The sequence below is a fragment of the Podarcis muralis genome, chromosome 1, assembly GCF_964188315.1.
Source record: "Podarcis muralis chromosome 1, rPodMur119.hap1.1, whole genome shotgun sequence".
NCBI classification, from domain to species: Eukaryota; Metazoa; Chordata; class Lepidosauria; order Squamata; family Lacertidae; genus Podarcis; species Podarcis muralis.
The window spans coordinates 136,218,113-136,242,071 of NC_135655.1; the positions used below are offsets into that span (position 1 = coordinate 136,218,113).

General features: G+C 44.2%; 1 protein-coding gene across 1 annotated transcript in view; it reads right to left on the reverse strand.

Annotated features, from left to right (window-relative positions):
- The window catches only part of CPS1 (carbamoyl-phosphate synthase 1), a 161,802-nt gene that overhangs the window by 82,829 nt on the left and 55,014 nt on the right, over window positions 1-23,959 (reverse strand). Inside the window, exons 13-20 of the mRNA XM_028704780.2 lie at window positions 21,784-21,879; window positions 18,809-18,998; window positions 17,375-17,532; window positions 15,344-15,472; window positions 10,490-10,634; window positions 8,259-8,469; window positions 7,415-7,613; window positions 496-672 (exon numbers count right to left, since the gene is read on the reverse strand). Of these exons, the coding sequence (XP_028560613.2) occupies window positions 496-672; window positions 7,415-7,613; window positions 8,259-8,469; window positions 10,490-10,634; window positions 15,344-15,472; window positions 17,375-17,532; window positions 18,809-18,998; window positions 21,784-21,879 (1,305 nt within the window). The remainder of the gene's footprint in view (window positions 1-495; window positions 673-7,414; window positions 7,614-8,258; window positions 8,470-10,489; window positions 10,635-15,343; window positions 15,473-17,374; window positions 17,533-18,808; window positions 18,999-21,783; window positions 21,880-23,959) is intronic.

Here is a 23,959-nt window from a genome sequence, read left to right on the forward strand (position 1 = left end):
ACTGAAGAATATTAGGAATGAGACCAGAAAAATACTTGTGCAATAAAGTAGGGAATCTGAGAGAAATGATTGCCAATTCATGTTTCTGTGATGGAAAATTAGCAATTAGATCCTACCTCTTAATAGGGAAGATTTCATGTAAGTCTGCCACAATGACTACTTATGGCAATGACCCTCTTTCTTACACAGCAAATTAGAGAACAATGTGGTAGGATATGTCACCACAGAGAATTTCAAGGTAATTTTGTCCGAGGGCTCACCAGGCACTTCTATTTTTGCTCCAACAGTACTTATTATCCACCACCCCAAACTTAAGGACCACATGGCATGGAAGCACCAAGTGCTGATCTCTCTTCTTAATTTGTAATTTGATGAGAAAAACTGGCTGGTAATAATCAGGTAAGCTGATCACTGCAAAATCACCAATCATGGGTAAGGATGGGAGGGGGGGAGTGTCTACAGGGCAGATGAGATCCAATCTTTCTACAACAATACCTTGGCCATAGCAAACACCCGTGTGCTGGAGGCTTCGGCCAGCTCTTTCCTGAGGTCCATGTTGGCCGGCCACTCTTGGTTCACTGGCAGACTTGCTGCGAAGCCATCAACGGAGGGGTGGCACATCCTTAAGGCCTTCTGAAAGCTCTCTTCGAACGTTCGCCCAATAGCCATAACCTGCGGTAAGGAAACTCATTTGACTGGTCTGCACAGAAGATGCCATCTCTCTGCCCCAGAATTTCCCAGACTCCTCCATCAAGGCAAGAAGAGGACCATTTGGGCTCCCGATACAAGAATGCCATAAGGAAAAACATCAGGCTGAAACTTCCATGGAAAAGAGTTCAGAGCACAGAAGAAATCTGTGCAACAGGAGACCACAGCAGGATGTAAAGCTGCCACAAGAGGGAGCCATGGAACGTCTACCTTTTGTCACAGGAATGGGGGAACCTGCAGCTCTCCAGATGCTGCTAAACTACAAACCCCATCAAGCAGACTGTTGGCCGCAGTGGCTGGGGCTGATGGGAGTTGGACTCCAACAACATCTGGAGGGCCACAGATTACCCACCCTTGCTCTAAAACAGGTGTGAGGAATTTGGGCCTCCAGATGTTGCTGAACCACAACTCCCATAAACCGCCAGCAAGCAAGGGTCAATGTCCAAGATTGATGGGAGTTGTAGTTCAGGGACATCTGGAGGGCCAAAGGTTCCCTACACACGCTTTAAAAAGTAGATCACTGTTTAATGTATAAACGAAACACTTCCACGCACAAAGGGGCAGCTCCACTGTCAACTGTACTCCTGTCTCTTCTGCATGTTGCATGCTGTATTCATTCAATTATACATATCCTTACTCATTCTCTGGTTGAGGCAGCTTACAAACCCCAATGAAACAATCCAAGCATTAAAAAAAACCCCAATACTGAAATAATTAAAATCACAGCAGACTATGCATAAATTGCCTTGCTTTTTAATCCTCAACTGTACATTCCCTGACCCCTAAAGCTAAAAAGGAGCTCGCCGCAACAAAAATCTTATACATCAGTGGAACCATGCATATATCAGCAAAATCTGTCTAGTTCCTAAAATTTTCTGGAGATGTATTGTTGATAATGCTAAAAAGATTTTTGCATATTCAGTTGACTCATCTACACAGCTGCAAATAAAATGTTATAAATGTGTTGTAAAGTGCAATATACAAATGTGACACTATATGACCACAATGAGCTATACAAAATTCAACATATTTTTCAAAACATTTTTTTAAAAAGCATTTTCAAAGTGTTTTTTTATGTGTGTATAGATTCCACCAGTGACACTTGATCAAAATTCAACCTTACTGGAAAGCAACAGTGAGCTTTTTCTGTTCCTAGAAAGCATTATTTTAGGTTTATTTAAATGTTCATTAAGCCTTAACATGGATCCATCTTACGGCAGCTGTAAGAGAGCTGTAATAAAATGGAGGACCAAAAAAGAGTCCAGATCGTGGATGGTACAGTCTGCCCAACTCCATTCCAATCTGGGTTCAATCTGGGGCATGGGACTAGGTCACCCTTGGCAGGGGCGGAGGAAGGGGGTGCGGTACGGGGAGACCGTCTCGGGTATCACCACTGACGGGGGTGACAAAATGCCAGGCAGCACTCACCGCGGCGCCTGCAGCACGCCCGAGTCACACATCTCTCCTTAGGCGCTGCCCAAACGGTCCGCCCACTGCCTCCCCCTCAGCTGTAGGGTGGCTGAGTGGGAGGAGGCAGGCAGACTCCTCGGAGGCCCCGCGGAGCGTCCTGCCCCGCCCCTGGGCGCAGGACCCGCAGGCCAAGGGGAGTGTGACCTTGCTCCTGCTCTTCAGCCTCTCTGTTGCTTTCAGTATCATTGGCCATGGTATCCTCCTGGACCGGCTCTGTGGGACACCAGCTGAGGGCATTGCGCTACAGTGGGTCGGATCCTATCCACATGGCCAAGTTCAGAGACAAACACTAGAAGAGTGCTTTTTAGGCCCTCTGGTGGTTATGCTTTGGGCTCTTGCAGGGCACTCCTTTATTTCCAAAGCTATTTGATATCTATATGAAGCTGCTGAAAGTGGTCCTTAGGACATTTGGGGATGCTGATGACACTCAGCTCTATTTTTCCATAGCATTTGAACCAGAATAGCCATGAGGGCCCTGGCTAGCTCAATCCTGGGCATTGCAGCAGGCAGGTAAGCTTGGAGGAATCAAGACTGGGTGGGCAGTTCCCCCATTTCCCCTATGGAACAGCCTCCACTGCTAACAACGCATCAAAAATTTGTCTTTCAGGAACTGGCAACCACAGCTATGGTAGGAAAAGAAGCCCCAGGTGCTGCTGCTTGAATAGATTTGTTAACTTTTTGTTTTTAGAGTTGAAAGCTCTTTTAAGTGATATTTAATCCACTGTAAAGCTGTTTGAGCTTATGAGAAAGAAGTGTGTGTGTGTGTGTGTGTGTGTGTGTGTGTGTGTGTGTGTGTATAGTGTGTGTGTGTGAGCCCCTTGGGTTTTACTGTTGTTTTGTTGGGTTTTCTAGATAGATTAATTATGGGATGAGTTTTTATCTTTGTAATATTGCGATTTTAGATACAGTTCTAAGCTGCTTTGTGGAGGTTTCTAAAAAAGCAGATATAAACCTATTAAATAAGTAAATAAACTTGTGAAACCACTCTCTTTTTGAATCCATACATGTTATTCATACCTAGGCTTGTAGCAGGCACATCAACTTAGGGGGGCGACATATCTCTGGCCCCCTCAATCTTTCTTGCCAGAGTGGTGCATGCTCTGGTTATCTCCCACTTGAACTACTGCAATGCGCTCTACGTTTGAAGGTGACTCGGAAACTGCAATTAATCCAGAATGCGGCAGCTAGACTGGTGACTGGGATAGGCCGCCGAGACCGTATAACACCGGTCCTGAAAGACATACATTGGTTCCCAGTATGCTTCCGAGCACAATTCAAAGTGTTGGTGCTGACCTTTAAAGCTCTAAATGGCCTCAGCCTAGTAGACCTGAAGGAGTGTCTCCACCTCCATCGTTCTGCCCGGACACTGAGGTCCAGTGCCGAGGGCCTTCTGGCGGTTCCCTCCCTGCGAGAAGCCAAGTTACAAGGAACCAGGCAGAGGGCCTTCTCAGTAGTGGCGCCTGCCCTGTAGAATGCCCTCCTAGCAGATGTCAAGGCAATAAGTGACTATTTTACTTTTAAAAGACAACTGAAGGCGGGCCCTGTTTAGGGAAGTTTTTAATGTTTGATGCTGTATTGTTTTTAATATTTAGTTGGAAGCCACCTAGAGTGGCTGAGGAAACCCAGTCAGATGGGCGGGGTAGAAATAATAAATTGTTGTTGTTATTGTTGGAAAGGGGCTCACATGACGTTGTGCATGCGCGCACACGACACAAGTCGCTCACACAACATCTCACACACGATACGCATGCCTCTGGCCCGTCGCCAACTAAGTTACACTCACAGAAGATCCATTAAAATGAATGGATGTGGGTAATTTAGGATCATTAATTTCCACGGGTCAACCCAAAATATAGCTTAGATGGCTACAAACCTTAGTTTTTGAAACCCAACAATGATCAAAATAGTGATTTTTAGGATAAACAATTATTCAAGAGTTCTATAACTGCTTAGAGAAATTGCTTTTCTTTTTAAATATTTAGCGGGTTTCTTTTAATCAAACAGTATAAAAAATTTGTTAAATAAGATAAACTCATAAATAAATGAAGGAATGATAAAGATTATAATCTGCTACAGAGGGAGGAAAGAAAGAGGAGGAAAAATAACTGATGCTCTGAATACGGTCTCAGGTGTCAAAATAATTTAGCCAAAGAGATATTTGGAAAACATTTGGAAAAAAGCAAGACAAGCAGCAAATATATTGTTAATTATTGTACTTTGGGTAGCTGATGGGTAATTAGCTAATTAGCTGCATGATTTACCCATTTTGCCTCATTCCATTCCTCTTGAAACTTAGGAGATGAAGGTGTCAATACTGTTCCAGACAGTCTTAAATTAAGATTTTAAATGTCAGGCTCTTTTTCACCACCTTTATAATACAAAGACCTGTCCAAAATTATCCTATTAATTCCAAAAGAAAAATTGTCTGTGGAAATGCAACTTGATGTATTACAGAGAACTGCAGATGCCAGCTTTTGATTTTTCAGTTCAGTTATTAATATTTAGAGCATTCCCTATGCATGCATCTCACAGCTGTAAACAGTAATTTAAAAGGAGAAAATATATGCAGAAACCTGCGCCTCACTGACTCGCTCAGGAGGGGTATTAAAATCAACAAATTTCACAAAGAGACAGAAAGCTGGTATACGGTTAGCTCAGGACATCCACCCAAATTCACTTAGGAACTAGGCGTAACAAGCCAAGCAATGTCCAAAAAAGATTCAAAAATGGCTTGGTTTATTCTGAGTCCAATTTGGATCCTATTACATTCCTAATGGCATTACCAAGAGCACCGTGCAGCCTGGGAATGCCTTTCATCCCCACTGCTCCCTCCTCTCTCTTGCATGGTCTGATTGCCGTGGTTGCAGCAGCAGAAGGCTATATTGCCATCTGGGGTGCTGAGGAGAATTGCAGCAGGTGCTGGTTATCCTGGGAAATGTAGTTTTCCTGTAGGTGCACTGTCCTTTGCACTGAAATTAGACACTGTACATGCCCTAAGATTTTAAGATGCTTATGTAGCATCCAGGGTGAATAAGAGACATTCCTTCTCCTGTCTCTGCCATCTCACCATACGCCATGACAGAACCAATTCTATACAGTTCTATCACAGTTCTATACATAAAGCTTAAACTGGCTTTCCCCCAAAATTGCTCTGTGATGCAACTGTATAAACTATCATTTCTCTTCTGCTTTCTACCATGCGTTAACAACACAGTAGAAACAGAACTACAGATGCTCAAAGGTACTATTTGACACAATATCTATTGTTGTTGTTTAGCCATTTAGTCGTGTCCGACTCTTCGTGACCCCCTGGACCAGAGCACACCAGGCACTCCTGTCTTCCACTGCCCCCTGCAGTTTGGTCAAACTCATGCTGGTATCTTCAAGAACACTGTCCAACCATCTCGTCCTCTGTCGTCCCCTTCTCCTTGTGCCCTCCATCTTTCCCAACATCAGGGTCTTTTCCAAGGAGTCTTCTCTTCTCATGAAGTGGCCAAAGTCTTGGAGCCTCAGCTTCAGGATCTGTCCTTCCAGTGAGCACTCAGGGCTGATTTCTTTCAGAATGGATCGGTTTGATCTTCTTGCAGTTCATGGGACTCTCAAGAGTCTCCTCCAGCACCATAATTCAAAAGCATATCTATATTACAGTGGTACCTCAGGTTAAGTACTTAATTCGTTCTGGAGGTCCGTACTTAACCTGAAACTGTTCTTAACCTGAAGCACCACTTTAGCTAATGGGGCCTCCCGCTGTTGCCGCGCCGCTGGAGCCCGATTTCTGTTCTCATCCTGAAGCAAAGTTATTAACCTGAAGCACTATTTCTGGGTTAGCAGAGTGTCTAACCTGAAGCGTATGTAACCTGAGGTACCACTGTATATGCTAAAACCTTATTCCTAGAGAATCTGGGAAAGGCAGCTCTTAGAAGGGACTATCCATAGATCTCTGGAAGATAATTCTCATTACCCTCGGCAGATTCTTTGGAGGGATAACATACATACAATGCAGATGGTGCGATGTATATGAAAGGTATTGGACAGTCAAGGAGGAGGAGGTAACAGTGGCAATGGTGAGGTGGTCCCAGGATTTTGGCCACTCAATAACCATGGCCCAATGGGAAAATTTATGGAAGATCAATTGGAAATTCACAAACTGTTACACGATTAGAGAGAACTTTCAAAAAATGCAACATCAATGGTATCTAACACCATGGAAACTTTCAAAAATGTATAAAAATGTGTCAAGTAATTGTTGGAGATGCGGAGACTCAGGAACATTCTACCATATGTGGTGGATATATAGGAAAATACAGGTATTCTGGGAGAGTATACATGCAGAACTGCAAAAAATGCTAAAGATCTCTTTCAATAAAAAACCAGAGGCCTACCTCCTGGGAATAACAAATTTGGATATTCCACAAAAGAGGAAGGGTATCTTTTTATATGCGACGGCGGCAGCAAGAGTTTTAATTGCAGCAAAATGGAAGAGTAATGAAATCCCCTCTATACAAGATTGGATCCAAAAGCTGACAGAATATGCCGAATTAGATGGTTTATCAGAAAAAATAAAGAATAAATCAAAACAGGAATTTGTTTCTAAATGGGAGGTTTTCAAAGAATATCTGAAAAATAAATATAGTAGTTTAAATTCTGTTGCAGCATTCGAGGAACTTCAGTAATAGTTGCTAGGTAGATAGAAGAAATTAGATTTATTGAGAATAAGTTTAATTCTGAAAAAAATGTGTATTGGCAATAAGTAATATGAATTTGAAATATGGAATAGACGGGAAGTTGGGTCTTTAGTGTTAAGACCAATAGATGTTTTATTGTTTGCCAAGAAAATTATGTGTCTATGGTTATTTTTGTAATTTGTGTGTAATTTGGTATTTGTGTTTTTTTGTGTGTGTGTTTTCTTGTTGTATAAATAAATATATATATATTTTAAAAAAGGTATTGGGAGTATTGGCAAAGAAGCTGAGCTATGAATCAGGAAACCCCAACCTTACCTTACCTCTGCCTTGAGCTCCCTAGGTGGCCTTAGGCATGCCACTCTCCCTGAGCCTCAGTCCCTGGTGAGAATAATACTGACTACTTTGCAACAGGAAGATGTAAGGGAAATGCTCTGAAGTGCAATATAAATGCAAAGTATGATAATCAACTTCATCATCCCAGTACATGTAGACTGAATCGTTTATGGGCTTAAGGGCATTTTTTTAGGGGGGGGGATAATCCTCAGACTTACCTCACCCACACTCTTCATTGAGCTACCGATCTGGCGGGAAGCGCCCTGAAAGCGGTCGAGGTCCCAGCGGGGCACCTTGGTTACTATGTAGTCCAGGCTCGGCTCAAAGCAGGCCGTTGTCTTTCCTGATACTGCGTTCTCGATGTCTAGTAAGGGGATCCCAAGAGCTATTTTGGCAGCAATAAATGCCAAAGGGTACCTAGCATCAAGAGCAAAGAGAGACATTTTCAAACTGGCAAAGGAAAACCTGCTTAATCCTCTGGAAGCCTGCCCTGAAGAGACATTAGGAAGCCATCAGTCATTCATAGGGTACAGAAGTGGTGTAGAGCTGACTGAGAAAGGATCCCCATTCCACCGCATCCTGTGGCTTAACAAGTGAGCACAGCACAGCTATAAAATGATGGGCTGGGCCCTGTTACTTTTATTTTAGGATAGGATTTATACTTTACAAGGTTGCGGGGGGGGGGCTTCATAAAGCAGCTTACGAATATAGTTGAGCTAGTATGAATACAATTAAAAGCATTTTTAAAGAATACACTTCATACACGGTAAATTATGCGGAGGTGCTTCTGCTATTTATCACCACTGAAAAGAGCTAACTCAGGGTGCTGGTGAACTATGATTTATCCAACAGGTCAAAGGCAACTAGCACTACCAGTTTCTTCAAAACCGTGAAGAGTTCATAAAAAAACCTCAGTATTTGCAGTAACAAACGTAAGTTGGAGGTATTCTCTGAAGAAGAGCTTTTGGGCTTATCTAACCAACAACTTTTTATATTTCCAAATGTTTCCCTTGCATCACGCACCCAGTTTAGCTCTTCTCCCAGGACTGTTTCTTGCCTTACCCTGTGGCCTTAGATGCCAAAGCAGAGCTTCTAGAAAGCCTAGCATTCACTTCAATTATGCAGTACTCCAGAGAGGCAGGATGCAAGGCATACTGAATGTTACACTCCCCTACAATGTTCAAGTGGCGGACAACCTTGATGGTCGATTCCCGTAACATCTGCAACTCTTCATTTGAGAGTGTCTGGCTGGGAGCCACTACTATAGAATCACCTGCAAGTCAAAGCAAAAAGTGTCAATGGTCTCAAGTTATAGCAGCACAGGAAGCTGTCTTGTGCTGAGACAAACCAATTGGTTCCTCTGGCACTGCCTTGCAGCGACTCTCCAGAGTTTCAGACGGGGGTCTTTTCCTGGAGATGCTACAGTACAGAGACACAGCTCATCCACTGCACTGAGTAGAGTACAAATTACAGGACATGAAAGGGCTTTATAAATAAGTGATCATATATATTGTAATTAGACCAAGAACCCAATCCAACCCATATGTCCAGGCTTCACTCTGGTAAGTATGCTTAGGACTGCATGCTGAATTACCCATTGTATATAATTTAATTAAATCTAAGATAAATACGATAATAAAATGTCAAGCAGAAATGCTGAAATTTGCCTTATTTGAAAGACAGGCATACTTTCAAGCCTATAATGGTTCTCAGCCTATATTGAATTCCACATATTTTCCAACATTTGTGCATCACAAGCAGCTGCATTCTTTATTGGTAAGGGTCTGCCAATTGTGCTTGAGCAGCAGACCAATGTTTAATTCATTTTTTATAGATATGCTAGGTTATTTTATGTTATAAACCCCAGAAACATCTCAAATATGACTTTCTGCTATGATAAAGGTAAAGGTAAAGGTACCCCTGCCCGTACGGGCCAGTCTTGACAGACTCTGGGGTTGTGCGCCCATCTCACTTAAGAGGCCGGGGGCCAGCGCTGTCCGAAGACACTTCCGGGTCACGTGGCCAGCGTGACATCGCTGCTCTGGCCAGCCAGCGCAGCACACGGAAACGCAGTTTACCTTCCCGCCAGTAAGCGGTCCCTATTTATCTAGTTGCACCCAGAGGTGCTTTCGAACTGCTAGGTTGACAGGCGCTGGGACCGAGCAACGGGAGCGCACCCCGCCGCGGGGATTCGAACCGCCAACCTTTCGATCGGCAAGCCCTAGGCGCTGAGGCTTTTACCCACAGCGCCACCCGCGTCCCTTTCTGCTATGATACACACTGTCTATAAAGGTTGTGGAATCTCCCACATTGCAAGTTCTGAACAAGATGTTGTACCTCTTGTGGATCATTAGACATGTCCTATAACTCACAGGAACCTGAACAACTCAGGCCATATTCCTATGTGCATTTAGATGGGAGTAAGTCCCATTGAAGGGACGCGGGTGGCACTGTGGGTAAAACCTCAGCGCCTAGGACTTGCCGATCGCATGGTCGGCGGTTCGAATCCCCGCGGCGGGGTGCGCTCCCATCGTTCGGTCCCAGCGCCTGCCAACCTAGCAGTTCGAAAGCACCCCCGGGTGCAAGTAGATAAATAGGGACCGCTTACCAGCGGGAAGGTAAACGGCGTTCCGTGTGCTGCGCTGGCTCGCCAGATGCAGCTTGTCACGCTGGCCCAGAAGTGACCCGGAAGTGTCTTCGGACAGCGCTGGCTCCCAGCCTATAGAGTGAGATGAGCCCACAACCCTAGAGTCTGGCAAGACTGGCCCGTACGGGCAGGGGTACCTTTACCTTTACCTTTTAAGTCCCATTGAACTCAATGAAACCTTCTTCTGAGTAAATGTGCACAGGGTTAGACTATCAGTTGGTCTTTAATTTATTTGCATGGGGACCACTGGCTTGTGCCCCTGAAAATTGTGCACCCAGGGCCACAGCTCCGCTGGCACCCCCACACTACGCCCCTGAGCATACCAGACTCAACTTCACATAGTCACATAATGCATGGGGTCACAATAAGAACTTATTAGCAGGAGTGTCGTGATGGGACTACTTTATACAATGACCTTAATATGACTGGCTCAGTTGCATAAATCATCTGGACTCTGACTGCAACTTCTCTTAACTTCTGATGAATTGTAACTAAACTGTGTTGGCTGGAGGCAATGGTGTGAATACCTCCCTTTAAGCAGGGGGGTGGACCCCTTGGTCCCACATAACTCTACAGCTCTATGATTGCATCAAACAATCCCCCCCCCCAAAAAAAGTATTTAGTTCAAGGGAAATGGTGAACCTACCTGTATGGACTCCCATTGCATCGACATTTTCCATATTGCAGACGGTGATACAGTTGTCAGCTGCATCTCTCACAACTTCATACTCAATTTCTTTCCATCCTGCCACAGATTTCTCCACAAGAATTTGATTGGTCATTGCAAATGCCTTGATTATTACAGGATGACAGGTTTTTAAAAGAAATGTTTGTTAAGTGTGTATGCTGAACTATCAGGAGACTGATAGTTGTACAGCAGTATTTTGCTGGTATAATAGTAGTTCCTGCCATAGTGACAATTAAAGACAAAGTAAAAAATTGTCAGTGCAAAAAGATTTGTCTCTGCTTAAAAGAGTAAAATCATCCCCTTGTGTAAATGTTATGAGAGTGATTTAATAAATATTACTTGGTTCAGTATTAGGAACACCCTGACCTCCTCCAATAAGGTCTTCAAGCAGATTCCATTGGTCATTCTGAATGGCTGATTTAAGAGAAATTTCATAAGATTATATTCGTAGACGGACATTATAAAGGACACCCTCCCCAATGTCTGCTGAGCGGTTTCATTGCAAAGGAGAAGAGGTACAACTTGAAGAGACTATTACTCCTTGATCAACTCAGCAAAGAGCTGAATTTTCTCTTGCTAATTTGGAGTGCGATGTCATAGGAAAAGTTGCTACTTTTGCTTTTGCGGCAGCATGTGTATAGCATAAATGTGTTGAAAGTGATGTAGTGGATTGTTTTAATGAGAAATTAATGTGCATCTGTGTTTGTCATTTTTCCAAAATGGTAATTGTGCAATAATTTATGGCCTAAACAAGTGAACCAACTACTCTACTAAAATAATTACCAAGCATATATTAGGCATCATTTGCTATCTCATTATGATGGAGAGGAAATTTTAAGGGACACTGGGAAAGTAATAGCCAAGTGGGGAGCGGAGGAAGACTGTGATACATATGGTGTGTGCGTGGGGGGGGGGATTTCTGTCCCTTGCATTACTGGATCCTAAATTTAGATTTTTTTTATGGAACATATGGCTATATAGCACACTGGCTTAGTAAAGAGCATAATTGCTTCCTAATAAAGTGATAATTGGCCATATGTCCACAAGAGATCCACTGATATCAGTGAAGCAAAAGCAACATATACCATCCTAAAAAGAAGATTCTGAGAACAGACGTTAAGCTGCGTCTGCTGGATTTTGTTAAGCTCAGCATTGCTCTCTGTTTTTCAGGCACAGCATTAGGAACCTGAAAGTAAATTTGGAAATTAAAATTCACTCCTGCAAGATATGGAGATAGCTACTAACGTAGACGTGCTTTAAACAAGGGGTGAAAAAATCAGGGAGGTGCGGTCTATATTGTGAGCAACCAGGCGTAAGAGCTAAATAGAGCCTCACTATTCATGGACAGGGACGCGGGTGGCGCTGTGGGTAAAAGCCTCAGCGCCTAGGGCTTGCCGATCGAAAGGTCGGCAGTTCGAATCCCCGCGGCGGGGTGCGCTCCCGTTGTTCGGTCCCAGCGCCTGCCAACCTAGCAGTTCGAAAGCACTCCCGGGTGCAAGTAGATAAATAGGGACCGCTTTATAGCGGGAAGGTAAACGGCGTTTCTGTGTGCTGCGCTGGCTCGCCAGATGCAGCTTGTCACGCTGGCCACGTGACCCGGAAGTGTCTTCGGACAGCGCTGGCCCCCGGCATCTTGAGTGAGATGGGCGCACAACCCCAGAGTCTGTCAAGACTGGCCCGTACGGGCAGGGGTACCTTTACCTTTACCTTATTCATGGACAGGATACCTCTGGAGACCTGGTGCTGAAGACAAAGCCTCACCTTACTGCCCAGTCTCCAGTCTCCAGCTGGCCACTTCTGTGCTTTATTCTGTCCTACTCTTGGTGCATTGCTATCTCTCAGTTCAAGGCAGCACTGGACCATGCTCCATTTTCTCCCTCCCTGACTTATCTTTCGAAAACAGAATAAAATTTACACTATTGTATATCTCTTTGACCCAAGTCACTGAACTATTTCCACAAATTAAGGTCCATTTCTGACAATCTCACTTTAATCATTCACATTACCAAACTCCAGAGGAAGCGACATGAAGATGGAGCATTAAAGAGCCTCAGGAGGTTTTTTCTTCCCTCTTAGAAGAGAAAAAGCCACAGGCTGTAGAATCTTGAAACAGTGTCATCTTCATATGCTGTTGACTTGGCTAAGACTGGGTAGTTTTATTGATAAGATAGTTTGGGGGTGTTTCTTGGTGAGCTAGATGCTATGCTGTGCTTTCCTTCCTGAATCCAGAAGCAAAATATATTTGCTTTCTATGTTCATTAAGCATTTCATGCTGTTGAAACTTTACATGACCCTTTCTTCTCTTGCACCTCTACAAGCTCCAGTGTCTGTGTCCGTGACGTGGTGACTAGACGGGGTCTTTTCAGTTGCAGCACTCCATCCCACCAACCCTTCTTGCACCATCTATATTTTCTTTTCAGCTCTAACTTAATTTTAAAAAATGCCCAGGGCTTTTAACCATTAAGAAGGATTTTATGCTTAAGAAAACCTTTTACAGTTCTTTGCTGTGATGCTTCATTCCAGCTGATCTGCTTTGTTGTTTTTTGACTACTATTTTTTATGTAAGCTGTTCTAGGAGACTTGTTCACTGAAGAACGAGATGCAAATGTCTAGAATAAATAAATTACGAGAGAGGAAAAGCAGGCAGTATTGTAAATACTGTGACAAGGAACAGGAAACACTCGGCAGCAATTATTTAGAATAGTCTGCTATTGCAGTAGTAACTAGGGGTTAGAAGGCTCCTATTTTTTGTTTTGGAACATGCCCTGCATATTCCAGCCCAGCTGTGGCCAGATTAAAGTTCAGACCAATGGCCTCTGGATCCGAGACCCAGATGGATGGAATAGAAGCAATGACACCACAAATATCAGCTTTTACTATCGCTGCACTGGCAGCCAGGTTGTGTCATGGTTCAGGACCCGTAAACTTTACACCAGCATAGTGATGAGATATTAAGGATAGCCGAGTTCCCCTCCATGGAGGATTTCTGCCATTGACACAAAGATTTTCACAGATGGAAGATGAAGGGACAAAAGGCGCCACAATACTACAGCCATCACCTGCTGCTGAGAAGGTTTCCTTGCTCACATCCTCAGACACCAATATATTCCCCTCCCCCATATATTCCCTCATCTCAGAGGATCCAACCTTCACTGGTCCCAGAGGCAGCAGAAGATCTTACAGCCCCAGCAAATAACATATCTCAAGAACACAGTGTTATTAATCAATAGTGTTATTAATTCAGTTGAAGTTCCAGATCATCTGGATATTTTATGGTCTTGCCCTGTCATTCAGGAATACTGGAAATAAATTCTAGTTAAGATTTGCAAAATCTCTGTATATTGATTGCCTGCTGATACCACCCCCCCAAGAAAAATCACGGGGTCCTTTACAAAGACAATATGGAAGTGGACAATCTCCATTTGGTGCTGAATTTGCTAATGGTGGTTAAATGGTCTATAACAGCATGCTGGGGGTAGACCAGACTGGATTAAAATGTTATGTGATGTTGCATTGCTAACAACCTGTTTTTCTACAAATTACTTTAGAAAACCAGCAGATACGTTTATTCAGAGATTATCTTTGTTTATTTTATTTTAGAATAATTGCAAACTTTATGTTTTTGTTTTCAGTGTTAAATTTCAGATATACAGTGGTGCCCCGCAAGACGAATGCCTCGCAAGACGGAAAACCCGCTAGACGAAAGGGTTTTCCGTTTTGGAGGTGCTTCGCAAAACGAATTTCCTATGGGCTTGCTTCGCAAGACGAAAATGTCTTGCGAGTTCCTGCAGGGTTTTTTTCCTCCCCCCCCCCTTTTCCCCAAGCTGCTAAGCCGCTTATCAGCTGATCCGCCAAGCCGCTAAGCCACTTAACAGCTGATCCGCTAAGCCGCTAAGCCGCTTAACAGCTGATCCGCTAAGCCGCTAAGCCACTAATAGCGCTAAGCCGCTAAGCCGCTAATGGGCTTGCTTCGCAAGACGAAAAAACCGCAAGACGAAGAGACTCGCGGAACGGATTCTTTTCGTCTTGCGAGGCACCACTGTATATTCCTATTTATGGGGAGGGGCGTTGTATTTTTCCTGAATAAAAAAGTTACTGTTAAAAAAACAACATCCCACAGGGCAGCCTCTTCAACCAAGAGCCTGGGGACTGAGCAGCTCTGAGGAGGTCTGGGACACCCATCGTTACGCAGGATTATTTCAGCCCTCAGTAAGCAACAGGCTAGTGCAGGGGTCTGCAACCTTTAAGACAAAAAGAGCCACTTGGACCCGTTTCCGAAGGAAAAAAAACTGGGAGCCACAAAACCATTGCGACATTTAAAACAAATATATCTCCGAAGTCGCGATCTGAAAGCGGGCGGGAAGGTGACGTCGGGACGGTGCGTGACTAACGCACGCACCGCCCCTATGCGACGTCACAGCCAGTACAGCGCCCGCCACAGTGGGGAGTGTTGGGGCACACAATGCGCCTCCTCCCCTCGCTAGTATCCGCCCCGGAGCCGCGGCAAAGGTGTAAAAGAGCCACATGCGGCTCCGGAGCCGCGGGTTGCAGACCCCTGGGCTAGTGCTAGAGCAATACAGTATTTCAAGTTACTGCTTTGCTGACATGAGGCCATAATGGTTAAGTCGTCTTGTCTGTCGTGCCCACAGCACATTGGCCAAAGCAGCTGACTCTGGACTTGGCCTGAAGGTTCTACTGTCTTGCCTCCCCATCCACCAAGACCTGCACCTCTTCCCTGCTTGGATTTTCCCACCCCCAGGGAATGGCTCCCCTTGTGGGCCGCAGATGTTGACACAACTCCCACAGTAATACCTTGGTACTGAGATTCAGCAGTTGCTCCTTGTCATGACATAACCCTGATCCTAGTCCACCCAAGGCATAAGCAGAGCGTATCATGACTGGGTAGCCAATCTTTTCTGCTGCTTCCAAAGCATCGTCTGTCTATAATAAAAGAAGAACAGGTAGAAAAGACCAAAACAATCATGAAGACCTGTCAGTATTGTCTACATTACAACACAATGTGACACAGACAGAATCATGGTCAGGACTGTGCTCAATGTTCTGTGGAGCATATACTAGGTAGGTTGGCTTCCTCAAAAAAAATCCTAGGAATTACATTTTTGTTGAGGGTGATGAAAGAATCCTGTCCCAAACATACAAACACACACACACACAGCTCAGTTCCCAATATTTCCTGAGGAGAGAGAATGACGGCTAAACATTTAATCTATAGTAAAGATGTGGCTTTGACTACAACCCCTCCTCACCAACCCAAGGAATCCAGCTTCTGCAGAACTAAAGGGCGAAGGCGACTGCACATCAGTTTTTCAACTCTGATATGTTGATTTGTAAATTATCACTAGCAGTGGTTGGGAAGAGCTGTAGAAATGAGAAATCACCACAAATCAAAATCAAGTTTAGACTTAAGTCTTTTTCTTTTCTTTTTAGTAATTAAGTGTTTCAGAAAAGCTCTGTATGTGCCAGTCCCCTTTTTCTGGTAACACCACAGACACAGAGGGTGACTGTACAATGAACCTGTTCCATATATTAAGGCACTGAAAACAATTGTTTTAGCTTTCTGATGCCAGCTGGTGTGTAAGGAGAGAAATATTTTGAGGTATGGACTGCAGAGGTGGCCAATTCTTTCAAATCCATCTGGCCAAAATTCACAGCCAAAATTTTCAACGCTCATCAAAATGCACACTCTATAGACCTATTAATTATTACCATATTACTTTATGGATCCCATTGAGCTAAAAGTTATTCTGCACTAATATTCATGTAAGACAATTTTAAAAAGGAACTTGAAGTTGCTTTCTTAATCAAGTGACTCCGGTTATTGACTTACTCACTGGGCTGGTCAGCGTGTAAACCAAACCATGGTTAAGCATGAGGAGGAAGCAGGCCTACTGGTGCAGGGAGAAAACAGCCGCCACTTCCTTTCTTCCCTGCTCCCTTGCAATGGCTTAGTGCAGCCAGTGGGGAAGGAGCAATGCGACTGCCATCTTCTAACTGTGTCCCAGTGCTTCTTCATGCTTAGCTATGGTCTGGTTTGGCTTAGCAATAGATGCAAACAAGACCACCATCTCAGTGTATCACTCTAAGAAACAAGCACTGATCTTTTGCATCTCAGCCCCTCTGAGAGGCTCCACCTCTGTTGGAAATTCTGTGCTTACTCACTTGAGCTATTTCCTGTGGAAATAGGATATTTGTCCTGGTACCTCTGCCCATGCACCTTCTCTGCTTGCAACACAACACATTCAGACTTGTGCAAACCAGCCTTCACTAACTTGGAGTCCTCCAAAGGTATTAGACTACAAGTCTCATCGCCCCTAGCCAGCTGGTGAAGGTTGGTGTAGACTAAATCTGTAAATGGGGTTGTGGGCTGGGTGACCCTATATTTTGGCAAAGAGGACAGATATGACTGATACCTTCAAAGTGTCTACAATTATGTTGAGGAAGGGGTCTTTTCAGACTCACAATAAATGTGCAAAGGCTGGGATGCAGATGCAAAGACTGTGTGAAGCAAGAGAGAGAGAGAATGAATGGCAGAGAGGAGGCGAAGGCGATGATGTTTCTCTAGGGAAAGGGGGGCATGTGCTAATATAGCGTAGACCTGCTAATATAACATAGACCTGCCTGTCAATGGGTTGTTCTATATTCCCTTCCTTGAAGTTCTGTCCCTACTGCTGATTTCTCCTGCCTGTCTCACATGCATTTGTGGAAACCCTGAACAGGTAGCGCTAGGCTGAAATTAGGAAAACAACATCCTCCAAATATATCCATCTCCCTGTTTCAACTGTTTCAAGATGCAACCAAGTATATTGAACTCAGCTGATGTACCGATTCTACAGCAAAGCTGGGCGCAATCTTCTCATTGATTTCATTCAGTTTGTCCAAAAACATCTGCCTGTCCTCTGTGGCCATGATAGATTCAACTGAAGTTCCAAGGACCTTCACACCGTATTCCTGCAGAATGCCACGTTTGAACAGCTCCACTCCTGCACAGAGAATGAATGGCATGGTCAGTATTATACAACTGCTCTCTAGGAAGATTTCTGTCAATCAGCTGTCTGCACCACTCAGTCAGTTCCAACCCAAAAGAGTAACTTTGACAGAAAGGACCTTCACATGTCTCTCCGGGCAGAAAAACCATTTGTCTGACATTTGAATATTAGGAGGACTGCCAGTTTTTCAGCCCCTGCTGGGCAAGTTTCTACTCTCTCTGATGTAATGCAGGCAATCCAGGAGCCTCAGATCAGATTAGGGAAGACTGCTTGAAGAAGAGCACTGCCATGTGTAGCAGCCTATCAAAATCATACACCTGTTTTGAGTATGCTCAGAGATGTTTCCTTGAAGGCCAGAACTCCTCACAGCTTTTAGCATGTTCTGCTGCTATTATTTCTTGTTTGCTTTTGTGGGACTTTGTCAGTGAATTTCTAAAATGAAAAATGTGGGTTATATCTGGATATCATATTGACTGACACCATCCTTCCCCAAATCTAGAAGATATTCTCCCTCATTTCAAACCAAAGAGGCTGATTATGATTTTTCTGGTGTAATGTACTCTGCATGGCAGGGGGTTGGACTAGATGGCCCTTGGGTTGCTTCCAACTCTTATATGATTCTGATGCAAAAACTGTGACAAAGTTCAAGATGCAACATTTGAAAGTGAGGAATTGACCAATAAGATTACAATCTGCTGTTACAGTGACTCAATATCTCAGTATTGTGTATTAGCTCTAGTCACAATTGTCTGTAAGTTGTTGGTTCAAAGAGCTAAAAGTGGTAAGGCCACTTTCCTTCTTAATGTGGCTAAAATCATTGCCTCTAAAAAGCCTCCTGGTCTGAATTTATCTCATCTGCAGGCATGTATGTGTGCAGGATAGAGAGACATCTGTGTTCTCTCATCATGTACATATCTGACTGTGTAGCCTGGAGGAGTTATCATAGCATGGCACTGTTAAGCAAGCAAATGTGTCACACACACACACACACACACACACAGACACACACAATGACAGCTGCAGCTTGAAACTTGGTAAATACCTTGGCTTTTCAATTTACCTCATGAAACATTCTGCAAATCTTGAAACCATGCATATTCTTACATTAAGAGAACCCAAATAGAAGATAGGACCATAGTTCATTTGCTATAATAATTGTCCTTATTTATATAAAAGATGACTACATGTCACTTAGTTTCCAGCATGCTAAGTTCATGAAGATAGCTTTCAATGGTAAGAAGAGAGAAATGCATTCCCACAACAAACTTACCGCAGTTGAGAGCGGTCTGCCCACCCATACCAAGAATTAAGCCATCTGGCCGTTCTGCTTTGATGACCTCTGTAACAAACTGCGGGGTGATGGGGAGAAAGTAAACTCTATCCGCTTGCTTTAGGCCAACCTCATTGGTCTGAACTGAGGCAATGTTGGGGTTCATCAGGACCGTTTTCACATTTTCTTCCTAGAAATTTTTTTTTTTAAACACAGTAACTATTCATTCAAGAGCTACATTCACATCTCACGGGAACAACCTAGTGCTGGTAATTTTTTTAACTATTGCAGACCAGACGTGTGTGTAGATTTGTGAGCACAACACCATGCACTGGGAGGAACAGCTTACAAGGTCAGTGCTGTGGACAAATCAACTCAGCCACCATCCATGGGCACAAACATTCTGGCTCTCCAGGCAGGGATGAAGTGTTTCAAGCTGCACCTCTGGTGGAAGAGCGATTCTGGCATTGATTAGATTAGATTGATTAGGATGGGCCTAATCCAACATGGGCAAAGCCTGGCTTGGTGACCTATGCTATGGCCTTAGTTTGGTTGTAGCAGTAGGTGGAGTTGCTGGGATTTGGGCGGCTTTTCTTGTGACAGAAATGGCATTGGGAAGGATCAAAGCAGAAGGGAGGCAAAAGGGCCCTAGGGGAGGATACGGGCAAGGCACATCCCTAGCTCAGGTGTGGCCCAGCCTTGCCTAAACCCCTCTCCCAGTTGCCCAGTGGGATCCCGGATGCTTGGCCTGCACCATGCAGGGATCCAACACTGGCCAACTCTCAATGGTGCCTGCCATCAAACGGAATTCCATTCCAACAGAATGATCTGATTCTTGCCCGACTATTGTCATGCCAATCCTGCATACCTGCTGTATAAGCAAATAAATTTGTGGCCTGTTATCGCCCAGGACCGTGGTCTAATGTGCATTATTCCAGCTGCAAATCTGCAACCACCACACGAGTTCTGCAAGCAGGACACCAGCACATGCTACCACTCTATGGGAGTGTTTTAAATGCATGTGCTACTTCAATATATTTCTGCTTTCCATTCTTCCCATGGCTGTCCTTGTGAATTAACACTTGCTCGCATATGTTGCCTATTTACGTTTGGCCTCATGTTAATCATTCATGGTGTCGAGCTGCCTAATAAACAGCAGCTTAAGGCTAGTCTTGCATCAACACAATGGAAGGCGAATAATGATGTGAACACTTAGGCACGTCTTGCAGTGCTACACTCGCACAAACTGCCTTGGCTTCACATGCTGTTGTAAATCACGTTGCCAGAGGCAAGGTCACCAAGAGCAAGTGTCGCTTCTGGAATGGCTGATTAGCAGCAAGATCAAGACGGTCGGCTGCTGGTGAGCCCAGGAAGGTCAAGCTAGCAAGATTTACTGGGAAATGTAACTTTTCTTAAATGTGAAAGCAGAGGGCAAGCGAAGCAGAGAACAGGAGAGTGTCAGTTTGAGAAGAAATGCTTTTCTTTAGAAATCAAGATGATCTTTGTACGTATAGGGAAGGTGCCTCCAATTCATTTCTCTGATAATTTGATTTTTCCAAGCAGTATCACAAGCCAGCAGAGCTTCCTCACAGGCTGACTGCAGTCTACATCCAGGCTGCAGAAAAGCACGATGAATCTGTTTGACAACTCCAGGGGAATGGATGGTCTCCTTTCTGGGACAGCCAAACAGCAGCATGGTCATAAATGTTAAAGAATTTTGCTTGGAGAATTCAGTGTTTTACAGAAACAAACCTTAAGTTTCATTTATTTCAATGGAAGTGAATTAAAACATGTGAAATCAATGTGACATACAAACTTTGGCTGGGAAATGTCATAAAAACTTTGGCTGGGAAAAGTCTATTCATCTTTTCTCAGAACAGTTATGCCTTGATTTTCATGATTAGGAACCATGTAAATGCTCTGTCTCTCTAAGAATGAATGAATGAATGAATGAATGAATGAATACATTTTGTTCTCTTACCTCATAAGGTTCTATTGCTATTTTAACCTCCATGTTGCAAAAGAAAACTTAAGAAACAGCTGTAACATGTGAGTTATTGGACAAGATTTCTTAGGCTGCAATCCTATGCTCACTTACCTGGGACAGGGAGTAAATCAATTTAACCCAATGGAGCTTACTTCTGAGTAGACATGTATAGGAGTGCATTGGAAGCCCCCCACCCACCCAGTTCCATTTACTATAGAAACCCTATATGTATGTCAGCTACAGACATATGTCCAGACAAAGTGTTTTGTGAATAATTTAAGGCCTCTTTCAAAGCCTCTTACTGCCTCAGAAATGTTCCCATTTACACTTTTTGCAAAAAAAAACCAAAAACAATGTCAGGTCACCTGCGTGACTAACAGTATATTGGGAGGATATACAATGGAAGTGAATGCCTCAATTATTTTAACACATATGATGTGTTGTGATCTGGTTCACACAAGTACCAGTGATCTGTCATTTTAAACCTATCTTGGTCTCCCAACCAGGAAACAGACAGAACTTGATACCAAGTTATACATGACAAATAATGAATGCTTTTTCTACAATAAATCAGCAAGGCTGCCATTTCTTTTGCACAACCATTTATGTGAACTTATTTCATTGCACACATATTAATAACAGAATTTGATCACAACCTGTTCACAGGAATGATAAACAGAGTTTTTATGCTCACTGAATAATGCAGCCAGTTCTGCCTATATTTCCATATGCTATCAAAAATGTAAACAAGGCAGAGCAAATAATTACATAACTACTACATGAAGGAGCAAGGATGGATGTGGAGCACACTAAGCTAGGTGTGGGGGAACTGTGGCCCTCCAAATGTTGTTGGACTACAGCTCCCATCGTCCTTGGGCACTGGCCATACTGGCTGGGGCTGATGGGATTTGGAGTCCAGCCACATCTGGAGGGACACAGGTCCCCCACCCTTGTAACAAACACTTTACTTTGCCTCCCACATTCTCACCTTCATGGCCTTGACAGCCTGTGATCCAGAATAATCAAATTCTCCTGCTTGACCGATACACAAACCGCCAGATCCCAGGATTAGAACTTTGGAAACCTGAAGACAAGCAATAGGTCAGTAGAGCTATATCAGCACATGCGCTGTTGGCCCCCATCTCACAAGAAAGCTGGGTCCTCACCTGTTATTTTTCCAAGATGTTTTCCAAGACGACAAAGGGCCTGCTGTTCTCCTACTACAGGGGTTGGGAACCTTTGGGCGCAAGTGAGGGACAATGACAGAGTACTCGCTCACCCCCCAGCTCCTCCCTTGCATTACGGCTGCTGTACTACAGCCCTCCTTGACTTGGGGGCTGAACTTCTCCATGGAGTGAGGCTGCTCCATGGAGAAGTTCTAAATCAAGGATCCTAAATCATGCAGGGAACCTCAGTCTGCACAAGCATAAAGGCTTCCTGCAGCAGAAGGCATTCCTCCAACATGGTGATGGGATGGAAATGAGGGGTGGGGCTCATGTGCTCATCCCCAGCGTCTTATCATGGATAGGATTAAAAAGGCAAAGGACCCCTGACAGTTAAGTCCAGTCACAAATGACTCTGGGGTTGCGACGCTCATCTTACTTTACTGGCCGAGGGAACCGACGTTTGTCCACAGACAGTTTTTCTGGATCATGTGGCCAGCATGACTAAGCCACTTCTGGCGAACCAGAGAAGCGCATGGTAACACCATTTACCTTCCCGCCGGAGTGGTACCTATTGATGTACTTGCACTGGCATGCTTTCGAACTGCTAGGTTGGCAGGAGCAGGGACTGAGCAATGGGAGCTCACCCCGTCGCGGGGATTCGAACCGCCAACCTTCCGATAGGCAAGCCCTAGGCTCAGTGGTTTAGACCATAGTGCCACCCGCGTCATGGATGGGATTAAAAACCTCAAATAAGATTTTTGCATACCCAGACATTTTGAGGGTTTCTTTAATGGGCTACTCTCTACCCAGGGGCAAAACCTAGTTCTGGAGCCCCATCCATGTCTCTGCATGAGTTGTTCCTGAAGCATATCAAATTTGCAGATGACACCAAACTGGGAGGGGTGGCTAACACCCCCAGAGGACAGGATCACACTTCAAAACAACCTTGACAGATTAGAGAACTGGGCCAAAACAAACAAGATGAACTTTAACAGGGAGAAATGTAAAGTATTGCACTTGGGCAAAAAAAATGAGGGGCACAAATACAAGATGGGGGACACCTGGCTTGAGAGCAATACATGTGAAAAGGATCTAGGAGTCTTGGTTGACCACAAACTTGACATGAGCCAACAGTGTGACGCGGCAGCTAAAAAAGCCAATGCAATTCTGGGCTGCATCAATAGGAGTATAGCATCTAGATCAAGGGAAGTATTAGTGCCACTGTATTCTGCTCTGGTCAGACCTCACCTGGAGTACTGTGTCCAGTTCTGGGCACCACAGTTCAAGAAGGACACTGACAAACTGGAACGTGTCCAGAGGAGGGCAACCAAAATGGTCAAAGGCCTGGAAACAATGCCTTATGAGGAACGGCTAAGGGAGCTGGGCATGTTTAGCCTGGAGAAGAGGAGGTTAAGGGGTGATATGATAGCCATGTTCAAATATATAAAAGGATGTCGTATAGAGGAAGGAGAAAGGTTGTTTTCTGCTGCTCCAGAGAAGCGGACACGGAGCAATGGATCCAAACTACAAGAAAGAAGATTCCACCTAAACATTAGGAAGAACTTCCTGACAGCAAGAGCTGTTCGACAGTGGAATTTGCTGCCAAGGAGTGTGGTGGTCTCCCCTTCTTTGGAGGTCTTTAAGCAGAGGCTTGACAACCATATGTCAGGAGTGCTCTGGTGGTGTTTCCTGCTTGGCAGGGGGTTGGACTCGATGGCCCTTGTGGTCTCTTCCAACTCTATGATTCTATGATTCTATGATTCTATATCTAGGGGAAAGTACCTCTTTTTTTCCTTTGGCACTGCATCTCAACTTCCATGCATATGAGTTTAGAATATGCTAATGGTTATTGATACACATTACACATGATCAGGAGCCGCACCCCACCTGCTTCATCACCCCACGTTCGTTTTCCTGCTTTTAAATCTGTTGCTTGATTTTAAGTGCCATTGGTTGGTTTGTTAGCTGGCTCTGGGGTTTTAGGTTGTATATCTTATT